Source organism: Hetaerina americana, unplaced genomic scaffold (assembly GCF_022747635.1).
Source record: "Hetaerina americana unplaced genomic scaffold, ioHetAmer1.1.p SCAF_8, whole genome shotgun sequence".
Lineage (NCBI taxonomy): Eukaryota > Metazoa > Arthropoda > Insecta > Odonata > Calopterygidae > Hetaerina > Hetaerina americana.
In genome coordinates, this window is record NW_027287427.1 from 27,370,598 (window position 1) to 27,389,425 (window position 18,828).

General features: G+C 33.6%; 1 protein-coding gene across 2 annotated transcripts; it reads right to left on the minus strand.

The window, feature by feature from the left end:
- Positions 1-647: 647 nt before the first annotated feature.
- Positions 648-18,085, minus strand: LOC139697915 (TBC1 domain family member 19). Of its 2 annotated transcripts, none has more exons than XM_071596776.1 (13): positions 17,984-18,085; positions 17,040-17,225; positions 15,080-15,218; positions 10,949-11,036; positions 10,581-10,629; positions 9,815-9,935; positions 9,466-9,578; positions 9,106-9,180; positions 7,331-7,393; positions 5,438-5,600; positions 4,931-5,132; positions 2,672-2,858; positions 648-734 (listed from the first exon to the last, which is right to left on the minus strand). In XM_071596776.1, the coding sequence occupies exons 1-13, from the start codon at positions 18,083-18,085 to the stop codon at positions 660-662; spliced, it is 1,563 nt and encodes a 520-aa protein (XP_071452877.1). In that variant the 3' UTR covers positions 648-659. The 2 variants fall into 2 exon arrangements, with proteins under 2 accessions (XP_071452877.1, XP_071452876.1); XM_071596775.1 differs by having other exon boundaries at positions 10,581-10,641.
- Positions 18,086-18,828: the final 743 nt, after the last annotated feature.

An 18,828-nucleotide genomic window follows, 5' to 3' on the forward strand; every position in this document is an offset into this window, starting at 1 on the left:
GATGGGATCTGTGGAAGGGGAAGGTATGTGGCAGAGGTTGAAGACGGTGGACATTAATGCAAGTGAGGTCATAGGCATGTAAGAATGGAGACGTAAATTTTAGATCTAATTAATTGTGAAGAAAATGTCACTTTAAGGCAGATTTTGGTTCCTAAATTGTCTTGCCTTACCTTAAGCCTCTATGCTGTACATATAATAGTGAAATTAAAGTGACATCATAGTCATCCTAAATTTTTAATGCCTGTCGTAACGTACATGCCTTGTCCTAGTACAAGGCATGTAAAAATTCCCTCTCTTGGCATTAATGTTGAAATTCAATAGTTATTTAGACATATAAATGGGTCAAACTTTAGGGGTTAGAGGGTTGAATGCATATCCTTGCCTTTACATTCCTACACCACCGCTTCCCATTATATTTATCATGGATTCTGAGATTTTTATACTACTTTATTTATTTTACAGTTAGGTAGGGAAGCCAAAATGATAAAACACTGTGAATTGTAACACCAGTGTACATTTAAGAAATCAATTAAAGAAGATCAGAAAAAAAAGACTTCCCAATGAAGAAATTTCAGCAGTTTGCAGTTAAGCATTACCACACCAATTTTATGAGGCTAGAAACAAAATAAAATCAAGCACTCACTCACATGGTCATCTAACTAAATGCTGTCCTTCATGAGAGTCAGCTGTAGTAGAGGCATAACAGAGAGGGATGACAGATCTGCCAATACTGCCTGCAAAGTTAAGACAACCCATGGTGAAAATTAAACAAAACAAAGGTTATTTCATAACAATTGTTAGATACTAAGGTAAGTGAATGAAGAAAAGGCAGAATGAAGCAAATACTATATAAACCTCATTCACCAATGGCAATGATAAGAACAACATGAATTCATATTCTAAGTAAGAACATTGATGAAGCCATATATAGAGTGAAATTTAGATATAGCCATTTATATTATATAGTGAAACCATTATGAATGCACAATTTGATGTACACATTGGAGCAATGAGGTAGGAAATTTATATGTCTATTACAGAGCTGATAAAAAAGAAATGGTGCAGTAGCATTAAAATTTCTCTTTCATAAAATGAGCTAATAATTACTGACTAAAACCGCATTGTGAATTGTACTACTATTTTTGTATGCTCACATTATTGTAAGACCAAGATCAATTTGGCCGCTGTAGTAAAAAGACTTCCCTTTTGTACACAAAGAGAGTATCTATGGACTGACTAAGCAATGGAATCTTTCATTTTACTGTTTCTGCAAGGCTGGTTGGAAAACTATTTTCTTACTTGAATTATGAGGAAATTCATTGGAGAAATATAATCATCAGCAGCTGTCCTCTAAAAACCCAAATTTAATACATGCATAGCAGTATGTGTTTCCCTCCCCAAGGAGGTGTGAGTTGGATCACGGGCATGGTGGAAAGACTTGTGGTTTCTGATGACCCTTAGAGCTCTGCTGGCCAGAGCAATGATTCATTGCAATGGCCAAAGCAATGAATCATGTATTCCTGTATTTACTTCTGGTAGGGTCACCCATGCCAAATACTATGACAGGTAGGAGCCAAACGAATAGCAGTTTATGCAGCATCTGTTCCTCACGGAGGAAGCTGCAAAGGCCCCGGTGGGGTGGTCATTGAGTGATGGTGTCACTTAAAAAACACTTCTGTGGAAGGCATACGGCAACCACCTCAATTATTCATCACATGATTTTTAGGATGGACACCATGATTAAAATGAGTCCCGGCAACTATGGGAATCAGCCCAACTGGCCGTGTCATGCCCGGCAGTAGGGGAGGCTAGGCTTCTGTGGTCATCATCCCACGAACTCTTTGCAAAGCAAAACCGACAGCAGCAGCATAGAAGATGCAGAAAAGGACCAAACTAGTTAGAAAAGGAACTTGGAATGTTAGGACAATGTTAAAGATAGGAAAATTAGAAAATATGAAGTGAGAGATGGAAAGAAGAAATACATGTATAAGTCTCAGATATAAGTGGATATCAGGGATCATTTGAGTGATAGTTACAGCTACCCAGCATTAAATTCAGAAGGTGAAAGTGGTGAAGGAAAGACTCACCATCAAAATGAGACAGGCACTCAGATGCATTTTAGTTCTAAGCTGTCTGGCAAGAGCAGGGTTCTTGCCACAAACAATGCCATAGTTCCAACACTACCAAAAGCCTTTGGCTACATGGAATGGAATGCCAAAGGACTCAAAAACTTGACAGGGAAAGGATGCAAATGATAACTATGTCTCAGACCACTCAAATTCTTCTGTCCAGAGGGTATATCTCCTCATAAACCTAGGCAGTAGAGTGCTCGTGGGTTTGGAGTGTCTCCCTGAGAGTAGTTCTGGGTATAGCATGCTGCATGCTTCAAACACAGACCCCTTTTTTACCTGATGAAATATCACAAGAGGTACAGGGACGTTTCTATTTCCCATGGAAAAGAGGACGGTGGATGGACCATAACACTATAGATTAGAACAAGCAAAGGCTCCAAATAGAATCAATTTTACGGGGACGGAAAAATTACTGATATAAGATCAAGACCTTCTATATCTCACTCTCTCCAACTAGCTTACTTATAACCGAGGTCAATTCATCATCAATAATATTTAGTTGGATGTGAATGCATATTTTCTTAAGGAAAAAAACTTACTTCAACAGCCTGTAAATTGTCCACTGCCATCAAGCTGTCTTTGCGGAAACTCAATATTGCAGCAGCCAAAAGAGGAAGAACTTCTAATGAATCATAGGCCAAGACCAAATCCCAGAGGTAAAGCAGCTGCTCAGGGGGCAGGTGTCCACTGAATCCTCTCATAAGCCATTTGAAAACTACCTGCACTCTAAGAGAAAATTAAACATTTCACCAAGATTCAGGAAAAGATGAAACCCATACGTATTGGATCCAATCATGGGTTGCGTTGTTGGGAAAAGCAATTATGAGAATAATAGCCCTGCAGAGCTACATTATTTTCAGAAAGGTAATATTAAAAATACAGATACATGTAAGCATGCATATATTTTATTCTAATGGAATTCTTTTATCCATATATTCGGACAGTATTTGCTCTTCTCTTATTCTTTATTTACTAGTATGTATCACTGGTTGACTTAACTTGACAAATAAAATGAAATAACTATAAGCCATCATTAGATAGGTGGTAAAATAGGTAAAAACATTAAATGCACCAGAGCCTGAACCCACATCATTTGAACCCAAGAATATCTTAGAATGATTCATGACTTTCCAATCCTGAGATTCAATCCCAATCTTGAGAAGAAGTTCCCCTGAAAGTCTCTGGAAAAAAATCCTGGCCCTTGAATCCTGGGATTAATTTTCAAACAATAAAAATTTTTGCTGAATGAGAACTTTTACAAAGTATTATTCCAAATTTTGCCATCTCTTTGGTAACACACAGCAGCAGTTCGAAACAAAAACTGCATTAGTAAAAAGGACTTGGATCTTACAAAAATGTAATACACAAGTACTCAATATTCTGTCTTAATCAGTATATTGTAAGTTCAAAATCCCATTCTAAATGTGAACATTACATATTGGGTTTTCCAGTCACAACACTAAAATTCATGGTCATCAAAGCTTTGTAAATATTAATTCTAGCGAATTCCTGCAGGGGTCAGTTTCTAAAAATCTAGCAAAGGTACACCATCTCAATAAGTTGAGAATAATTCTAGCCTTTCCCTTTTTTCCAGTTTTTTCGTTGAGTGCTTAGGTGGGGTACTGCTGTTTATGCTGGATATCATCAATTACCATATTAAACAGTGTACCCTTTACAATTTTATCCCAAAAACATCCAGCATAATTAAGGCTTTCCCATTATACATATATTGAAGGCTCAGTTTGCCTTTCCACCAAAAGGTACCAGTAACAAATTATGTTCAAATTTAGATTAAAATGCAATTTATCATCTACCGGTTTTAGTTTAGAAATGAAACATGTGATTAGTCCACATTTCCACTAAGAATTATTGAAAATTTGTTCTGGTTCCTCATCCACCAATGATAGATCGCTATTAGTGACATCATGCTAGGCTATGCACGGCTCAAGTAAGCACCAAAACATCAAATAATGTAATTACAGAGCAATGCAGACAAACTGCTTACTGCAAAATAAAAGCATTCCAGAAGGCTTTTTTATTTGCAATCAGGAATTATGTCTATGAATCTTTTACAAGAACCTTAAGGTAAACAACAAATTTTGATCAACTTGATATTTTTTTATGTTGACCTAATGACATCCATCTAATGGGTTCACGATGCTCATAGCTCCCTGCCATGCTGTGAGCAGCCTACCAGCTCAGAGCATAAGGAATACATTGAGAGATTGAAATAGGATTTCAACTTTGGTATTTATGACATATGTTTACATAAGAAATAAGCTTAGTCATAACATACACCCACTTTTTTTCATGAATCTCGGTAACACCCGGGAATTCTATACCAGACCCTGAAATTTGCCTGGATTGTAATCATAGGCTTAAGGTCAAATCCAGGATCAGTTCAAGACCATATTTCTTGGTGGCTCCAGGCCCTCCTTAACAGATCATAACTGATACATTTCTTAAAACCTCAAGAAAACATGTAAAAATTGATTTAAGAGGATATTATGAGCAGAAGATTTTGATTACTCATGAGTTAACGCAAACAATTAATTTGATAATTTTAAAGTTGCAGAAATCAATTTTTTTGGAAATTCTATTAACTGTTAAATTCATGCAAGCATGCAATAATAATTTAATGATATGGGGGACCTGTATCAACCTAAACAATTTTTAAACACATTCTGGGAGAATGTGTTAAAAATTTATCGCAAGTAAAGCAGTTAAAGATACATTTTCAAATTTGTAAACCAAAATCAACAAATTCATGCAGTCATTAATCAGTAGTTTAAACTTACGGTTGAATATTGATGAAGCGAAAATGAAACCAAAGCTGCGGTTCATGTCTCTGAAGTAGTCTTTCAAAGAGAAGACACAAACAAAGAATTCCCTGCTCGTGGGATGATACTTCATGTAATCGAAACCAATACCTGGTATAAAATGCACGAAAGGTATTGTAAAGTGCCACTGGATCATCATACATATAACAAAATGGTGCAGCTGTTAAAGAAGAAGAAGGAAGAATATTGCTTTACTTAAGAATATGTTTTTGGGATTCTGTTATAAATATATTGATGTAAATATAATTTTAAACTATCAATAGAGTGGTTAAGCCATATGAAAGATAAATTAATAAGAATTGCTGACTATCTTAACAATAGGTTAGAAATATGGGAGTGGAATGAAGCAAATTTCTAAGATAATATTTTTCTCTCTTATCTCTCCATTTCCAATTAATAAAGAAGTTTTTATAAAGCTGACTCATTCTTGTTCCTAAAGTTTAAGGTAGCTCATTTTGAACTTACCATACATGGTGAATCCGTGAAATGGGATCACACCACTAGGTGGATAAATCACAGTATTTTCAGCCGTAGCTTGTTTTCCTTTAAGAATGGCATGAAGAGGGTTGCTTGAACTGTTATAGAAGACAGACAATATCTCTGTATCTCTGGAGAAGCATAACATTACCTTGAATTAGAAAAGAAAGGAGGCCTTGGATTTAAATTTTTATCAAATATTTTTACATATATGACAAGCACCAAAATATGTTCAATACAATTACGGTGACTCAGATACAAAGCAACATTGAATGCCATGGAACAAGTACTTGGGTACAAAATATGGGGTATACATAATGAACAGCAATAAGATGAAAACTAAAACTCTTGTATGTGGAAGAGAGAAGTGAGAACATAAGATTACAAACAAGGAAGCAGTTCAACAAAAAGTTTCAATGGAACATGGCACTCTAATGGGTTGAAGACGTGAAACATTGGATAATAGAGTCTTGAATAAATAATAATGAAAAGAATAGAAGTCTTGCAACCAGGGTGGTTGAGGAGAATTCTGAAGGTTAAATAGACAGACAAAATATGGAATTAGGAAGTACCTATATTGAAGTTCAGAAGAGGAAAGGACCAAATGGAAAAACCTACGTCAAACAAGACCTAAATAGATGGGACACATTTTGAGACACAGTGGATAAGTTAGAAATACAATGGAAGACAAAAATGAAGGGAAGACTAGAGACAAGTATATAGGAAAAATTCAGAAGGATTTAAAACAGAAAAGCTGACAGGAGGTGAGGGAATTGACACTATAATAAGATGAATGGAGGGCTGCCATGAACAAATCTTAGGATTAAAAGGCTGATGATGATGACTAACTAAATAATTCAATCTCCTGCACTAAAATGGGGGCCAGGAAAGCCCTGGTGTCATATCAATATATAATGATCTGGTCAATGGTGGTAAACCATAGGTAACATCCTGTGCTAATGGATGTAAGCAGATTTTACATAATAACTACTACTGGATTAGAGATGATATAATATTCCCAGCTGGTATCAGCACACATGAAATCTTATGTTGATCACACCAGTCCCTAAAACTAGGTGCCAAATCAAGAGGGTGCCTATCATCAGGGTAGACGAGAACAAAACCATGTTTAGTGCTTAAATTTTAGACTCTCAGAACATTTAGGTACACAGGCAAACAAAAGCTCCTGTTTCAACATAAATTTTCATTGATGAGCTTACATACTGAGCCCTGAGAAAGGCTATTTACTTGGCTGGCTTAGTTTTCAGCTTGAGGATATATACCCTTATTGACTAAATGGGAGGAATAATGGGCATTTCTGGAGAATAGAAAATTTTTGAGCCCAAGAGTCTGTCAAATGTTTTGTTCATCACCTGGAATAATGCCCCTGAAATGACAGTTTCTGGCCATTTAACTAGGTTTAACACGAATTTTTGCTGTTGAACAATTGGTAGGTTATTGGTAGAAAAGAGCAATTGGGAAAATTGTCATTTAAGAGTACATCTGATAATCCAACCAACAATTCAAAAAGAAATTGTTCCGCCAGAATATTTCATTAGTTAATTCCTAATCTCTGATCAAAAGAAATGAGTCAAGTAGTTTAATATGGGGACTTTTACAGTCCCGTTATATAGTTAACCAGCAGCCAAATATACTCAGAAATTATGAGGCTTTTATAAACTGGTAGTTTAGAAACAAAAAATATTATATGGCAAAACTATATACTGATATATTGGTTTGAAAATAGAGCACATTACACCATTTTTTCTCAAGATGCTACTGTCAATACTAAGTTAAAATTTAGGGATAGAAAAGGTCTATATCAAGACAATATGTTATTTAAACAAGATTTTACAAGTTCCTGTCTAAAGATATAATTACCTGATAAAGGACATCTTCAAAAACGAAGTACTGGTCATCATTGGATGCAGTCAACTGGACATCCTGTAATAGAAATTTCTTGGTTAGCAAAGATTCATCAAAACCACCAAATCATTTGTTAATAGCACTTAGTATCATATAAAATTTATGTCACACACTGCTTGACTAGTTTTAAACCTTCTTACTAATTTGCAGTAATTTTCAATAAGCCCCCCTCAAAATGCTTTAAACCACAACCAGACTAACATTTAACATTATGATTTGTCAGCACAATTACTCAAAGTACTACTTCCTTCCTTATATTTTGTCTTACCTAAATAACACCTATTCTCCTCTCTGGCTGCAACAAATTTCATGATTCATTCCATATATAGTTTGAAGATTGCAAGACACTATGGCCCATACTGAAAATTGTTCCTTCAGAGATATTCAGAGGAGAAAGAAACGATTTTCGTATGAAGTTCAGAAAACATCCTTTATTGAAAATTTCAACAAAAAGAGAGAAGTTTTCCCTTGTTGCATCCTGTTAAGTGCAATAATAGCAATAATGATTTTATCTCACACTGCATAGGCATTTATGCATATACTGACTATGCAGAGTCAAAATATGTGGCTCATTGAAAATTGTTCACTTAGCTCCCTCAGGGGTGAATTAGAAATGATCCATATAGCTCTTTTTTGTAAAATAAATTTTTCACTAGCCACAGTAGCATGGCCCCATGGCTGAATGCCATAGTTCAGATGGCAGGGAAGAAATGGCAAATTAAATTGATTTCAGATAGCCCCTGGAAATAAGTTTTCCAAGTTTTATTACCGTAAAAATTGTTTTCAATAATTTTATGCAGATACAGGCAATGTATGAATCCACTGCAGTTTGATAGCTAGTTCAAAAACTAATACATTTGTGGCTTTATATTTTTGGATGATAAAGAGCTGTGCAAGGAGAAAATGCTGCCATTGAGTCTATTTTGCACTACTGAGACTGACAAGTAACTTACACACTAAACATACCATCAAAAATGTATTTGTTTTGTAATAATGGTGGTACCATAATTAATGATCCTGGAGAGAGAATTGCTAGTAAAACTAGCTATGGAGAAAAAAGGCAAACTGATATTCAAGGAGGCCATGATAGATGAGTATCAGAAATAATGAAAATTTTATTGAGAGTTACACTCATGTTTTTAAAGCAAAAACACATATGCGGGTACCACTAAAACGCATGTGGAAGTGTGCTTAACTTATGAAAATCAATGTGAAGTATGATTCACAGTCTCCCTATATCCCAGACCAAGCCAAAAGTGAATTTTTCCCATTTCCGAGTATGAAGAAACACCTTTATAGAGTGTTTTTAAACATCATAAACAGGAATAGGCGAAGTGAATATGCTTTAACTTTCAACGGCTGCTGCTGATGCAATATTGGAATCATATCAACAACATGTGTGCCACAATTAAATTTAACATTCATATATTATAATAAAACATAAAAATGAATTTTTTCACAATAAATAATACAACCCTCCCCATGGACTTTAACCTTGATGTATTGGGAGGGCTTGTGAATTCTGATGAATTCTAGAATTTACACTTACAAGCAATGATAATTGTTCCTTATTAGAATTCCAATTCCAGATAAGTCAAAGGTACATATATATGAGGAAATATGTATCATATATGGCATAATATGAATAAAAATTCATGATCACTCTTTACTGAGCAGTTCTGTGAACAATAAATATTAGTATGACCTTAAAAAATAACAATATTACTAACCTTAAAAATTAACTTGTCGAGCATCATGTCGTATTGCAAAACCATCTGTTTCAGCTCTCCAAAATATTCCACATGCTATAATAGAATAAATATCAATTTTAAAAGAGTGGACTTTTGAGAGGTATTTCCAGCAATGATAAAATGTAAATTGAGTACCCACATGTACCTTTTAGATTAATTATACATATTTAAATTCACCTTCCAAGTAAATAATGCAATAGCTTAATCAGGAAGGCAAAAGTGATGCTAATAAGCTATTCAGTCTTCCAAAGAAGACACAAAACTTGAACTGTAATTTTAAAGGCACCTTTGAACATTCGAGAGGAATCACTCAGGAACTATTAAAGAAAATTATCCTACCTCATCTTTCACTTCTGTGCCAAGAACTTGGGCCCACATTTTCCCTCTTAAGCACTGAGGGCATCCTCGTTTAAGAAATTCTTGAGCAACAGGGGCATGATTCGACGTTAAAACTAAAATAAAAGTATTTAATTAACTCAAAATTGCCAGCAATGCCTCACATTACGCTAAAGAAATACTATTTAGCTTAATCTAGCCAAAAAATGGGTAAAGTATTCCCTTGCTAAAATAAGAAAATAGAAAAAATACAATTTGAAAAATGAATTCATAACAAACCTCATTGGACTCAAGACAATTTACATAAATTGCTTATTATCTAACTTCTTTTATACTCTTTCTGGAAACTCACCTACTTCTCCCAATGCAATCCTTTCATCTGCCAAAGTCTGATGAAGGTTATTTGATGCAGGCATATCAGGGTTAACTCCCAATAAAGGTTCACCACGAGATATGTCTTGATATAAAGATTTCTGTCAATAAATCAATGATAAGAAAATGATAAATCTGGTGCTAAATTAGAAGATAACATGGTTATGTGAGAATATAATTAAGCGGAAAGAGGAGAAAGAATTTAGTGGTCTACATTCATATATAATAGAATTGTCTCGTGGTAGAGTTCAAAAAAATAATGCTCTGTATCTGTTTCACAGTATCATGCTCCCTCAGTTGCAGTGGTAAAAATATATCAGAAAAATCTGATTCTAGGCAAAACCTATCAGCCATGACTCAGGCAATATGTACATTGAAGTACAGGCGTTCAGAATGATTGGAAAACAGAAAGATGGAATAAAAATGGACAGTGTAGCTTCAATGATGTGAAATATATTTTGAACCTCAGAATTATCTTTGTATGTGCTTACACAGCATTATTTCTGACTGGATATTCTAAATAAATTGTTATATTGTATCTCTGAATATGTCAGAACATCATTCATAATTTTACACAAGATTTCTCAATTTATTTTATACTATTGCCAAGTTAACATACCAGTGCAGAAAATTTTATCGCAATGAGGAAGAAGCAGAATTATATAGATCAGTGGGTTTGTAAGGTCTCATTTGGTTGGTATCTTGGACAAAAATTTTATTAATAAAATAAAACATTTTGAACTTACCAACTCTGAGAGATTTTTAACTTTAAATGGCAATTGACTGAAATCCCAACTTCCTTCACCACTGAAATATAATGATTTTCAAAATTTGATCAATTTTAAATAAATATTTTTACTGCTATCATTTTACTAGCAAATTTTTTTTAGAAAAATATAATTCAATTGCAATGGGTACCAATAACAGGGTAAACTATGCAATACCATTCAAGGTAGTTGAACTTCAATGCTATAAGAAAACAGTTTTATAATTTTCCAGTTTTTTTTACTAACTTGTCATATTTTCCACAAGATATGACCTGAATCAATTAATTATAAAGGCACTTAGTACATCAACAATTATTTTTTGTATAAATAAACACAACTAAACTTACTCAATACTGCGATAGTTAGGGCTCCTCAAGTAAAGGAGAACTTCCAAAAAATCCTTAGGAGCATACACAGGTCGGTACTGGCTCAAGTCTTTTTAAAAGGGGAAACAAGAAGAATGTATACAGTGACCAGCGAAAATTGAAACTAAGAAACTTGAAATTCGCCATTAATGCAAAATTCCATAAAGATGGTTTTTTACTAGCCATCTGTAATTATTAATTCAACACAGAATTTCTACATAACATGGATATTTTTCTGAAATTTGAAAACAGCTATTTATTTTAAGTTTTATAAATTCATTTATGAACATAATTAAGAAGACAATTTAATTTATTGCAAAATTTAAAGTTTGACTAATATTATTTTTTATTTTAAGGAATATTACCATTGTAAACAAAAATAAGTCACTGTTTGCACTTATGCTATGAGTTTTCAAAAATTATTTCTTTCATGGTGTGATACTAAAAGGAATCTTAAGGGCAGAGATGAAATCATCCAGGTTATAATAATCATACATTTTATTTGTCCAAATATCATATTACAAAAATACCAGGATGATGTTAAATGTACATGAAATAACACATGTCAAAAATGGAGTAAAATGCATGCAGGTTCAATTGGGATACAAAAACTACATTAAATGGAGCATGCAGACACACACACATACATACACATTAAATTTAAGATACACACAAATGCCCGTAAAAATATCAGAACATAATATAAACCACACAAAGAGCTTTGCTATAAACTAAAATTAGGGATTAAATGATCAATAATATTATTGAGATATTCATTACAGAGTCAAACATGTTATATTGTAGGTATCTATTTGGTTTATGTTAGAAAGTTGTACTTCCTTTGGTATGCTTCACACTTTTGGATAATTTGTTACATAATCTGATGCCCATTTCCTTGGGTCCTAATTTCAATGTAGTTCCAATATTGCATCTGTGAAAGTTGTGCCTTTCTCTGGGTTAATGATGATTATAGTGTGAGTAAAGTGAATAGTTAGTGATATTATTTTTTATGTACAGAATTAAAAGCATAATATATATGCACAGAAATGATAGCAAATTTAATTCCTGGAATATTGGCCTCGATAGAGCATTATGAGGTTTCCCAGTGATTATTCTGATTGCTTTCTTTTGCATTTTAAAGATGGTTAGAGAAATGGCAGGTGGAACTGAGCTTATGCTGTAGGGCTTCTACCTGTGTATCCCAAGGAATAATTACACACCAAGAAATACCTAAATATTTACAACCCATCACTTGCTCAATTGATTGGTCATTATCTTTTACCAGCAAACCATCTGTCAAATTTTTATTATTTGAAAAGTACATCGTTTTAATTTTACTTCAGTTGAAGTGTAATTAGTTATCTGTACACCACTAGTTTAATGCAAGTGTTATAGAACTTGATTTTTCAACAAGGCTGGGACAAGTGTGCGTTGTTAATATTACAACAGTATCATTGACAATTATGATTCTTAAAAGTTTTATATAATGATAATCTATTATTAAAACAATTGGTACTTATTTTTATGAACATCGTCATTCATTTTTTAAGTTTTTAAAACAAGAATGAGTAGAATTTTTGAGAGATCAATTTGATTGATTTTACCCACTGAAGCATTAAGCTTCAGTGTCTTCATACTCATGTAAGGTACAAAATTTTGGGGTTAAAACTTTTTAATATGCATAGCTAAGAGTTCATTGGATCAACTTTCATAGAATAGTTGCTAATGATACCTTATATATTATTAGAATAATCCTCATGATATCCCTTCAAATGAAGCTCACTGAAAGCATGCAAATATTATGACTTAGATTGGGACTATATGTGTTGAAAGCCTCTTGTAATTAACCCATGTTATGTTCTCTTGCTACGCATGTGGGTGAGTCTCTTCAAGAATTATGGTGGCGAGGTAGATATCCTTGTTTCAGCAACATTGGTTCGGGGAATACATAGCTTTATTTCCACACTTTGGGGAATTTAAAAATTAATCATACATTCTTTTTTTGCACTTTCATGTGTGATCCTTTGGTGTGTGATTGTTTTTAGTCTTTGATTTTGTTGATTTTTTGGGAGTTATCCAATATGTGGATGATCATCATGTTGGTCTTCATCTTTCAAAAGGCAAGAAGTATTCCCTACGTTCCAGTCAAAAAAGAGCTGAGTTGATGATTTTAAATATTTCAACATCAAAGTTTTACTTCATCACAGCTGAACTGATGAAAAAGCAACTACCTTCATAAAGCACAAATTATAAATCTTTTATTGCAAAAGTAGCATTAAGAGTCAAATATCTATGACACAGATTCTATAGCTGGAAGAGAATCAGTTGTGGCCAAGGGTTTAGATTTCTTCCATATATGAAAAATGGGCTAAACAAGGGGTAGAAGGCTATTTTGCATCCCCTAAATGTACTTTGAAGCTGTATAACCAAAGCTAATCTGTTCCAACATGTACGGAAAAATTAACAACTTTAATTTTTTTTAGCTTTTCAAAAAAACCTCATGAGAAGGCAAGGAATTGACTTCTTGAAATGAAAATTCCTTCAAAAGAGCATGATTTTCAATAAGATCAAAGAAGCGCCATATGCTACATTTATACTGAACACTCAGATAAATTGTAATATGTTGAATTCCAGAGAAAAGTAAACCACAGAATGGCTGGGACATGAAAAACATCACAGAAGGGTAGGTCTGGAGGAAGAGATACCGCAGATGAAGACAAAAAATTATAAAGGAAGAGGTTGGGCTCAGGTTATCATGTTGTGAATCTGTATTTGTGAAAGTAGGCATATTTTGAAAAAACTGAAGCTCATGACACTGAGATGCATGACAGCATGAGTTGAGTAAAGGTAAGTTGGCATGGATGGAATACAAAGAAGGGCATTACGAGAGGTAACAGCTAATGGCCATTAGAGGTACCAACGAGAGAATCCTTTGCTGGACCACACACTCATCTACTTCTAATTTGTGTGAGTTCTTGCCCATGTCATCCTAATCAATTTGATATTGATCACAGCAGAACCCCATTCTAGAAAGGGTTCTACTAGGAGAAACATCCTTTCACCCATTTCAGTGACTTGGGACTCCCTTCCAAAATGGGCTAACAGCGCAAGTGACACAAGTTTTGGTTTGGTCTGTATTCAAAACTGATACAAGGGTCTGACAGATGTTAGCACCTAGCAGCAAAAGCAGCAATCACTTGCTATCAACAAATATAAAGGAAAGGCACAATTGGAGCTAGACTTATGTTGAAAGTTAGATTACCATGGCTGGAAATGTAATTTAAACCTTTGTTGGATGACTCAAATGTTACAATCATAAGAAAATATTGGCTTTTTGAATTATATATACCATTTTAGGTCATCAATCATTTCAACAAATTGATTTTTCTGTGCTAAAATAAGTGGTGTTTATTTTGGGAATACCTGACCTCACAAGTTATAATGTGAATTCAAATATTGTCTGTTTGAAGCGAAATGGATACAAAGTTTCTATATTAGTACCAATTTTAGAGAATTTTCATTTTCCACTCCCTGTTTAAGAAAACAATGGGTTTATTTCCTTTGTATCCCAAATATACCTACTGACTCAACCAAATGCTGGTAAAATAATCCTCCTACCCCCTGTGGCATGAATGACTTCAGCCGTCAATCATTTTAACCATAACTATAATAATAAACCTGCCTCCCACTGAATACCAAAGAAAACTGTCTCAGCCTCAATACTTTAAATTACTAGAACATATAAAAATCTATTTAGGTGAAGTTTCAAATGTTATACTTTTTTTTTCTACTACTCCCCTATTAAAGGAATATACATTATTTTATTTGGAATCAAAATATATAATCTGGAATAGGTTCATGATCAAATATAAATTTACTTAGGTTAAAATTTAAAAATTACATGGTGTATTTATATGAGCTTTGGACTGAAAAAGCTTATTTGATTTCAACTCATATTTCTTCACCAATAAGAAATGTAATCATGCATGGGGATATGGTCCATGCATTCCTATATTCTATCTTCAAGTTTCATATCAGATATAATTGAATAATGACAAAATAAAATAGAGACATACTTAATACAAGTAAAGAATTAAAAAGCATGAAACGAACCTACATCATAAATACTGAGTTCAGTCCACTTGTCTTCCAGCTCATCTCTGTCAGAGGCAACTCTAAACCTAGACAAAGGCTGAGAAACTTCATTGCACATAGAATTTAAAGACTTATGTATCCTCTTTTCCCACTGTAACTGTAATTTAAAAATGAAATATTGAGAGAGAAGCATAACTATGTATCATGTATATAAAATTTGGCATCTCATTTCATAAGGTTATAGAAGACCATCATATTATTGCAAAAAAAGTTAGAAATAAAATGTTGTCTAGGACCATTATAAAAAGAAAAGACACCCTATAAACTATTAAATTTTATAAAAGGAAATATTTCAGTACCCACACAGAACTTACACATGACAAATGGTACATATCACAGACTAGATAAAAATCCTGGGAATTTATGTACTCAGAATAAGTAGATAGGAGAATTTACAATTATTTTTGCAACATTAAAACTCAAAACATTAGCATCAATTTTATCTAAATATTTCACTTCTCATATTAATTTCTTGAACAATAAAATGAATTAATTTAAACACATTAAAGATTAGCATACTTGATACATCTGCAACCCTTAAAATATCACGGTTAGTTTTCAACAATTAAGATGCTTCAGCTAGATTTGTCATTGAAACAAAGAGATTTTTTTAATTTACCCTTCTGTTATATTACAAGAAACCCTTTTCCGTTTCTTCCTTAGAATAAATTACCATTGAGATGAGCAAAGAGAGGTAGTTATCTTGATTATATATAGCCCTCCCCGTGGACAACAACTGAGCATGGTGAAGTTTAGGAAAATGTGGGAGGAAGAGTTTAAATGCACTAATTCATAGCATTTATGAGGGAAGAGTTTTGCTAGAAGTTTTCATAAGATAAGTGTTAGTTCCTGTTCCTAAAAAGGGAAAGGCAGCCAAATGTGAGGGCTAAAGAACAATTAGTTTTGATTTTGCATGCAACAGTTCTCAAAATGTGTGGGTAGCGCTAGTCCAGGGGTAGAGCACTGGATTAATGATAAGAGCAGGCCCGGGTTTGACTCCTAGGCAAGCCTCTCTGGGCACCCGTAGCTCAAACCAAGCTATGGTATTTTTTGGATACCAGATCTTCCTCGGAAACCATAACCGGCACAGGGAAAGGAACTTGCCCCCCTTCCCTGATGTTTGAATTCCACAGGTCATTAGGCTTAGTACTTGGTGAACCCTGAAATCACCTACCAAACTGACCTTTGTGTTGATTACTGTGTTTATGGTTTTAGTTTTCAGAAAAAATTCAATGGTGGGAATATGAGGAAGGTGTTTGAAGATGCTGCATTTCAATTGATCAAGGTGGAGAGATCATCAGAGTGCCATTCCAGACATAAAACTGAGATATATCTAGGTATGAGGTATAAATACAAGGTCGATAGCAGCATACAACCCATTGCTGGAAATGAATCATATATACACATTCATGCGTGTATAAAAAGTAGCACGGTTTATGCAATCGATATTTTAAGTATTCACAGTCTCCAGACTTATTTTTAATTGATTTAGTGCACATAAATGAGTATAAGGTAAACATATTATTGCTTGTAGATCTTTAATTTACTAATGTTCATCACTGAGTGAACATTTTTGCCAAATGTGGAGAAATTAGTTTTAAGGACTGCATTGCAGTATGCCAGTTAATCTTTTTTGACACTGGCAATGGTATCATAACCTAGAATGCATTACCATTATATACTGGTACACAAATACTTATTAATGGTATCTTCAATTAATGAGATACTTCTGATCCCTTAATGAGGTGCATGCATTGAGAGTTAAAACAAAAACTACCAAGACTAAAATTATCTCATTCTAAATATTTTTAACTGAAAACATCTGATAAAGAATACTTTTAATAGCACTCCCTTGCAATTAATAATGTGAAATAATTTTCACTATGGAATACGGTTTTATGTAACTCATTAATATTACCTGAGCTTTTCGAAGATAACCAATTGGTTCCTTTGAAGGGCATCCACTCATGTTAAGATTATGATGTGACCTTACCCAGTGAAAAACAGTATTTCTGAGTTCTGTTTCCACTCCAGAAGTCTTAATTGAATTCAATAAACTTTGCTTAAATTCATTTTTTGTTACTAATGGAGATGATACTAGTTTCTGTCAACATAAAAGAAAATAATAAACCTAATAAAGTATAGTGGTCAAATATATATGAATAATGATATTGTAAATTAATTCATAGGCTAACAATCCAATCATAAAAATGGCCTAAACTCATTTAGACACCAGCTCATGGAGATACTTTATTATGTGCAAGCCTTTAAAATGGACTTAATGGCTTAAGCACTTTCTACAATATCATCCCCATAACATGTTATACTTTTGGTATTGCATCCAGTACATTAATACTATTAGATATATAACAACACTGATACTTCTTGCATTCATCAAGTTGTAATAACAAGCCAAATGTACACCATAGCAAAATGACCAAGAACGATAGCAGGACAATATATCACTACTAGTTAATTGGACAATGTAATAACTTGAAGGAATTAAATCTATGTTGAAATATCCTAGATATTAGAGGAATTTTGTACTTGGGGGTAATATTTTCGCTATTCAAACATTAATCATATTATATTATACATTGTAATGTCATTAAATAGGCGTGTTATTTGCAATTATGAGGCTGTTTCCTTTTATGGTGTTCTAAATACTTTTGAAAGTTTAATTGAAGTGAAATGCTCTAAAATGTAACATAGTAATTCTCAAATAACACTATGCACCCGAAAGTCATTATCTCACAGCTGATTCAGGTAGCATTGTAAGAAGTTACCAAAACTACATTTTCACCAAATTGTTGCGTCAATAATTCAGAACAGGTGCCATTTTTGAGTAAGGTAGACATATACCTGGACATCATTGAACAAGTTTTTGTACACCGGCATCTTTTGCACCTCTTCAGTCAACTTTTGAGCGGTGAAGTGAATACTTTTATCCTTCATGTGATCCATTTCGATGTAAAAATTTGACGTCAAATTCTGATACTTAAACCGCCGCCATATTTATTAATTGAAGAGCGGTTATTTACCATTTTACTCAGAAAGTTTCCATGGAAACCTAATGGATTTAATTTAGTGGGCACCAAATATATTATATGCGAACAAATCAAGGACCAGTTCAATAGTTTTTCCTTGCATAAGCAAGAAAAAACTATTCAGCAATGCAACTTGATTTTCCATAATCACTTGATATTGTAATTGATCTTCAGTAGCTTCTGGTTCAAAAACCGCGCGCAAACCTAAGCTAAGGAAGCATCTCTTAATCTCAAAACTGACAATAAAGGTCCATTATTAAAAATCGTACACCATTGACAACCCGTTTTTCTACGATTTAAAAATTCTATGGCATCTCCTTCAAGTTATTTTATTGCTAATTACTTAAAGAGTACAATGCAAGTGACAAATTTTGAAACAATCCATCATAGGTTTAACTGTGAAACTTTCAAGCCCATTTCCCTATGAGAAATAACGAAAAATAAAATTTGTGAAATACTGCATTGGGATACATCCGCTCCTATACTCTCAAAACTGCCTAAAAACATCCGTCACGATCATACTTGAAATCATTATTTGAACTAAGAAGCTACTCCGTAATACTTCACAGATACAGGCACTGAATTTCATCAAAGCATTTTATTTATAGATATCATTTTTAATTTCACATGAACTTCTTTTCGCTTATTTTACAATGATAC

What these genes read in the sequence shown, in the direction of transcription:
- LOC139697915 (XM_071596775.1), bottom strand. Translation starts at nt 18,085, where the DNA reads ATGGATCACATGAAGGATAAAAGTATTCACTTCACCGCTCAAAAGTTG. An exon ending in GCACAGAAGTGAAAGATGAG is followed by an intron (nt 9,181 to 9,465) that starts GTAGGATAATTT and finishes ATTCTATTATAG; the next exon opens with CATGTGGAATATTTTGGAGA. An exon ending in TCGACAAGTTAATTTTTAAG is followed by an intron (nt 7,394 to 9,105) that starts GTTAGTAATATT and finishes TTTCTATTACAG; the next exon opens with GATGTCCAGTTGACTGCATC.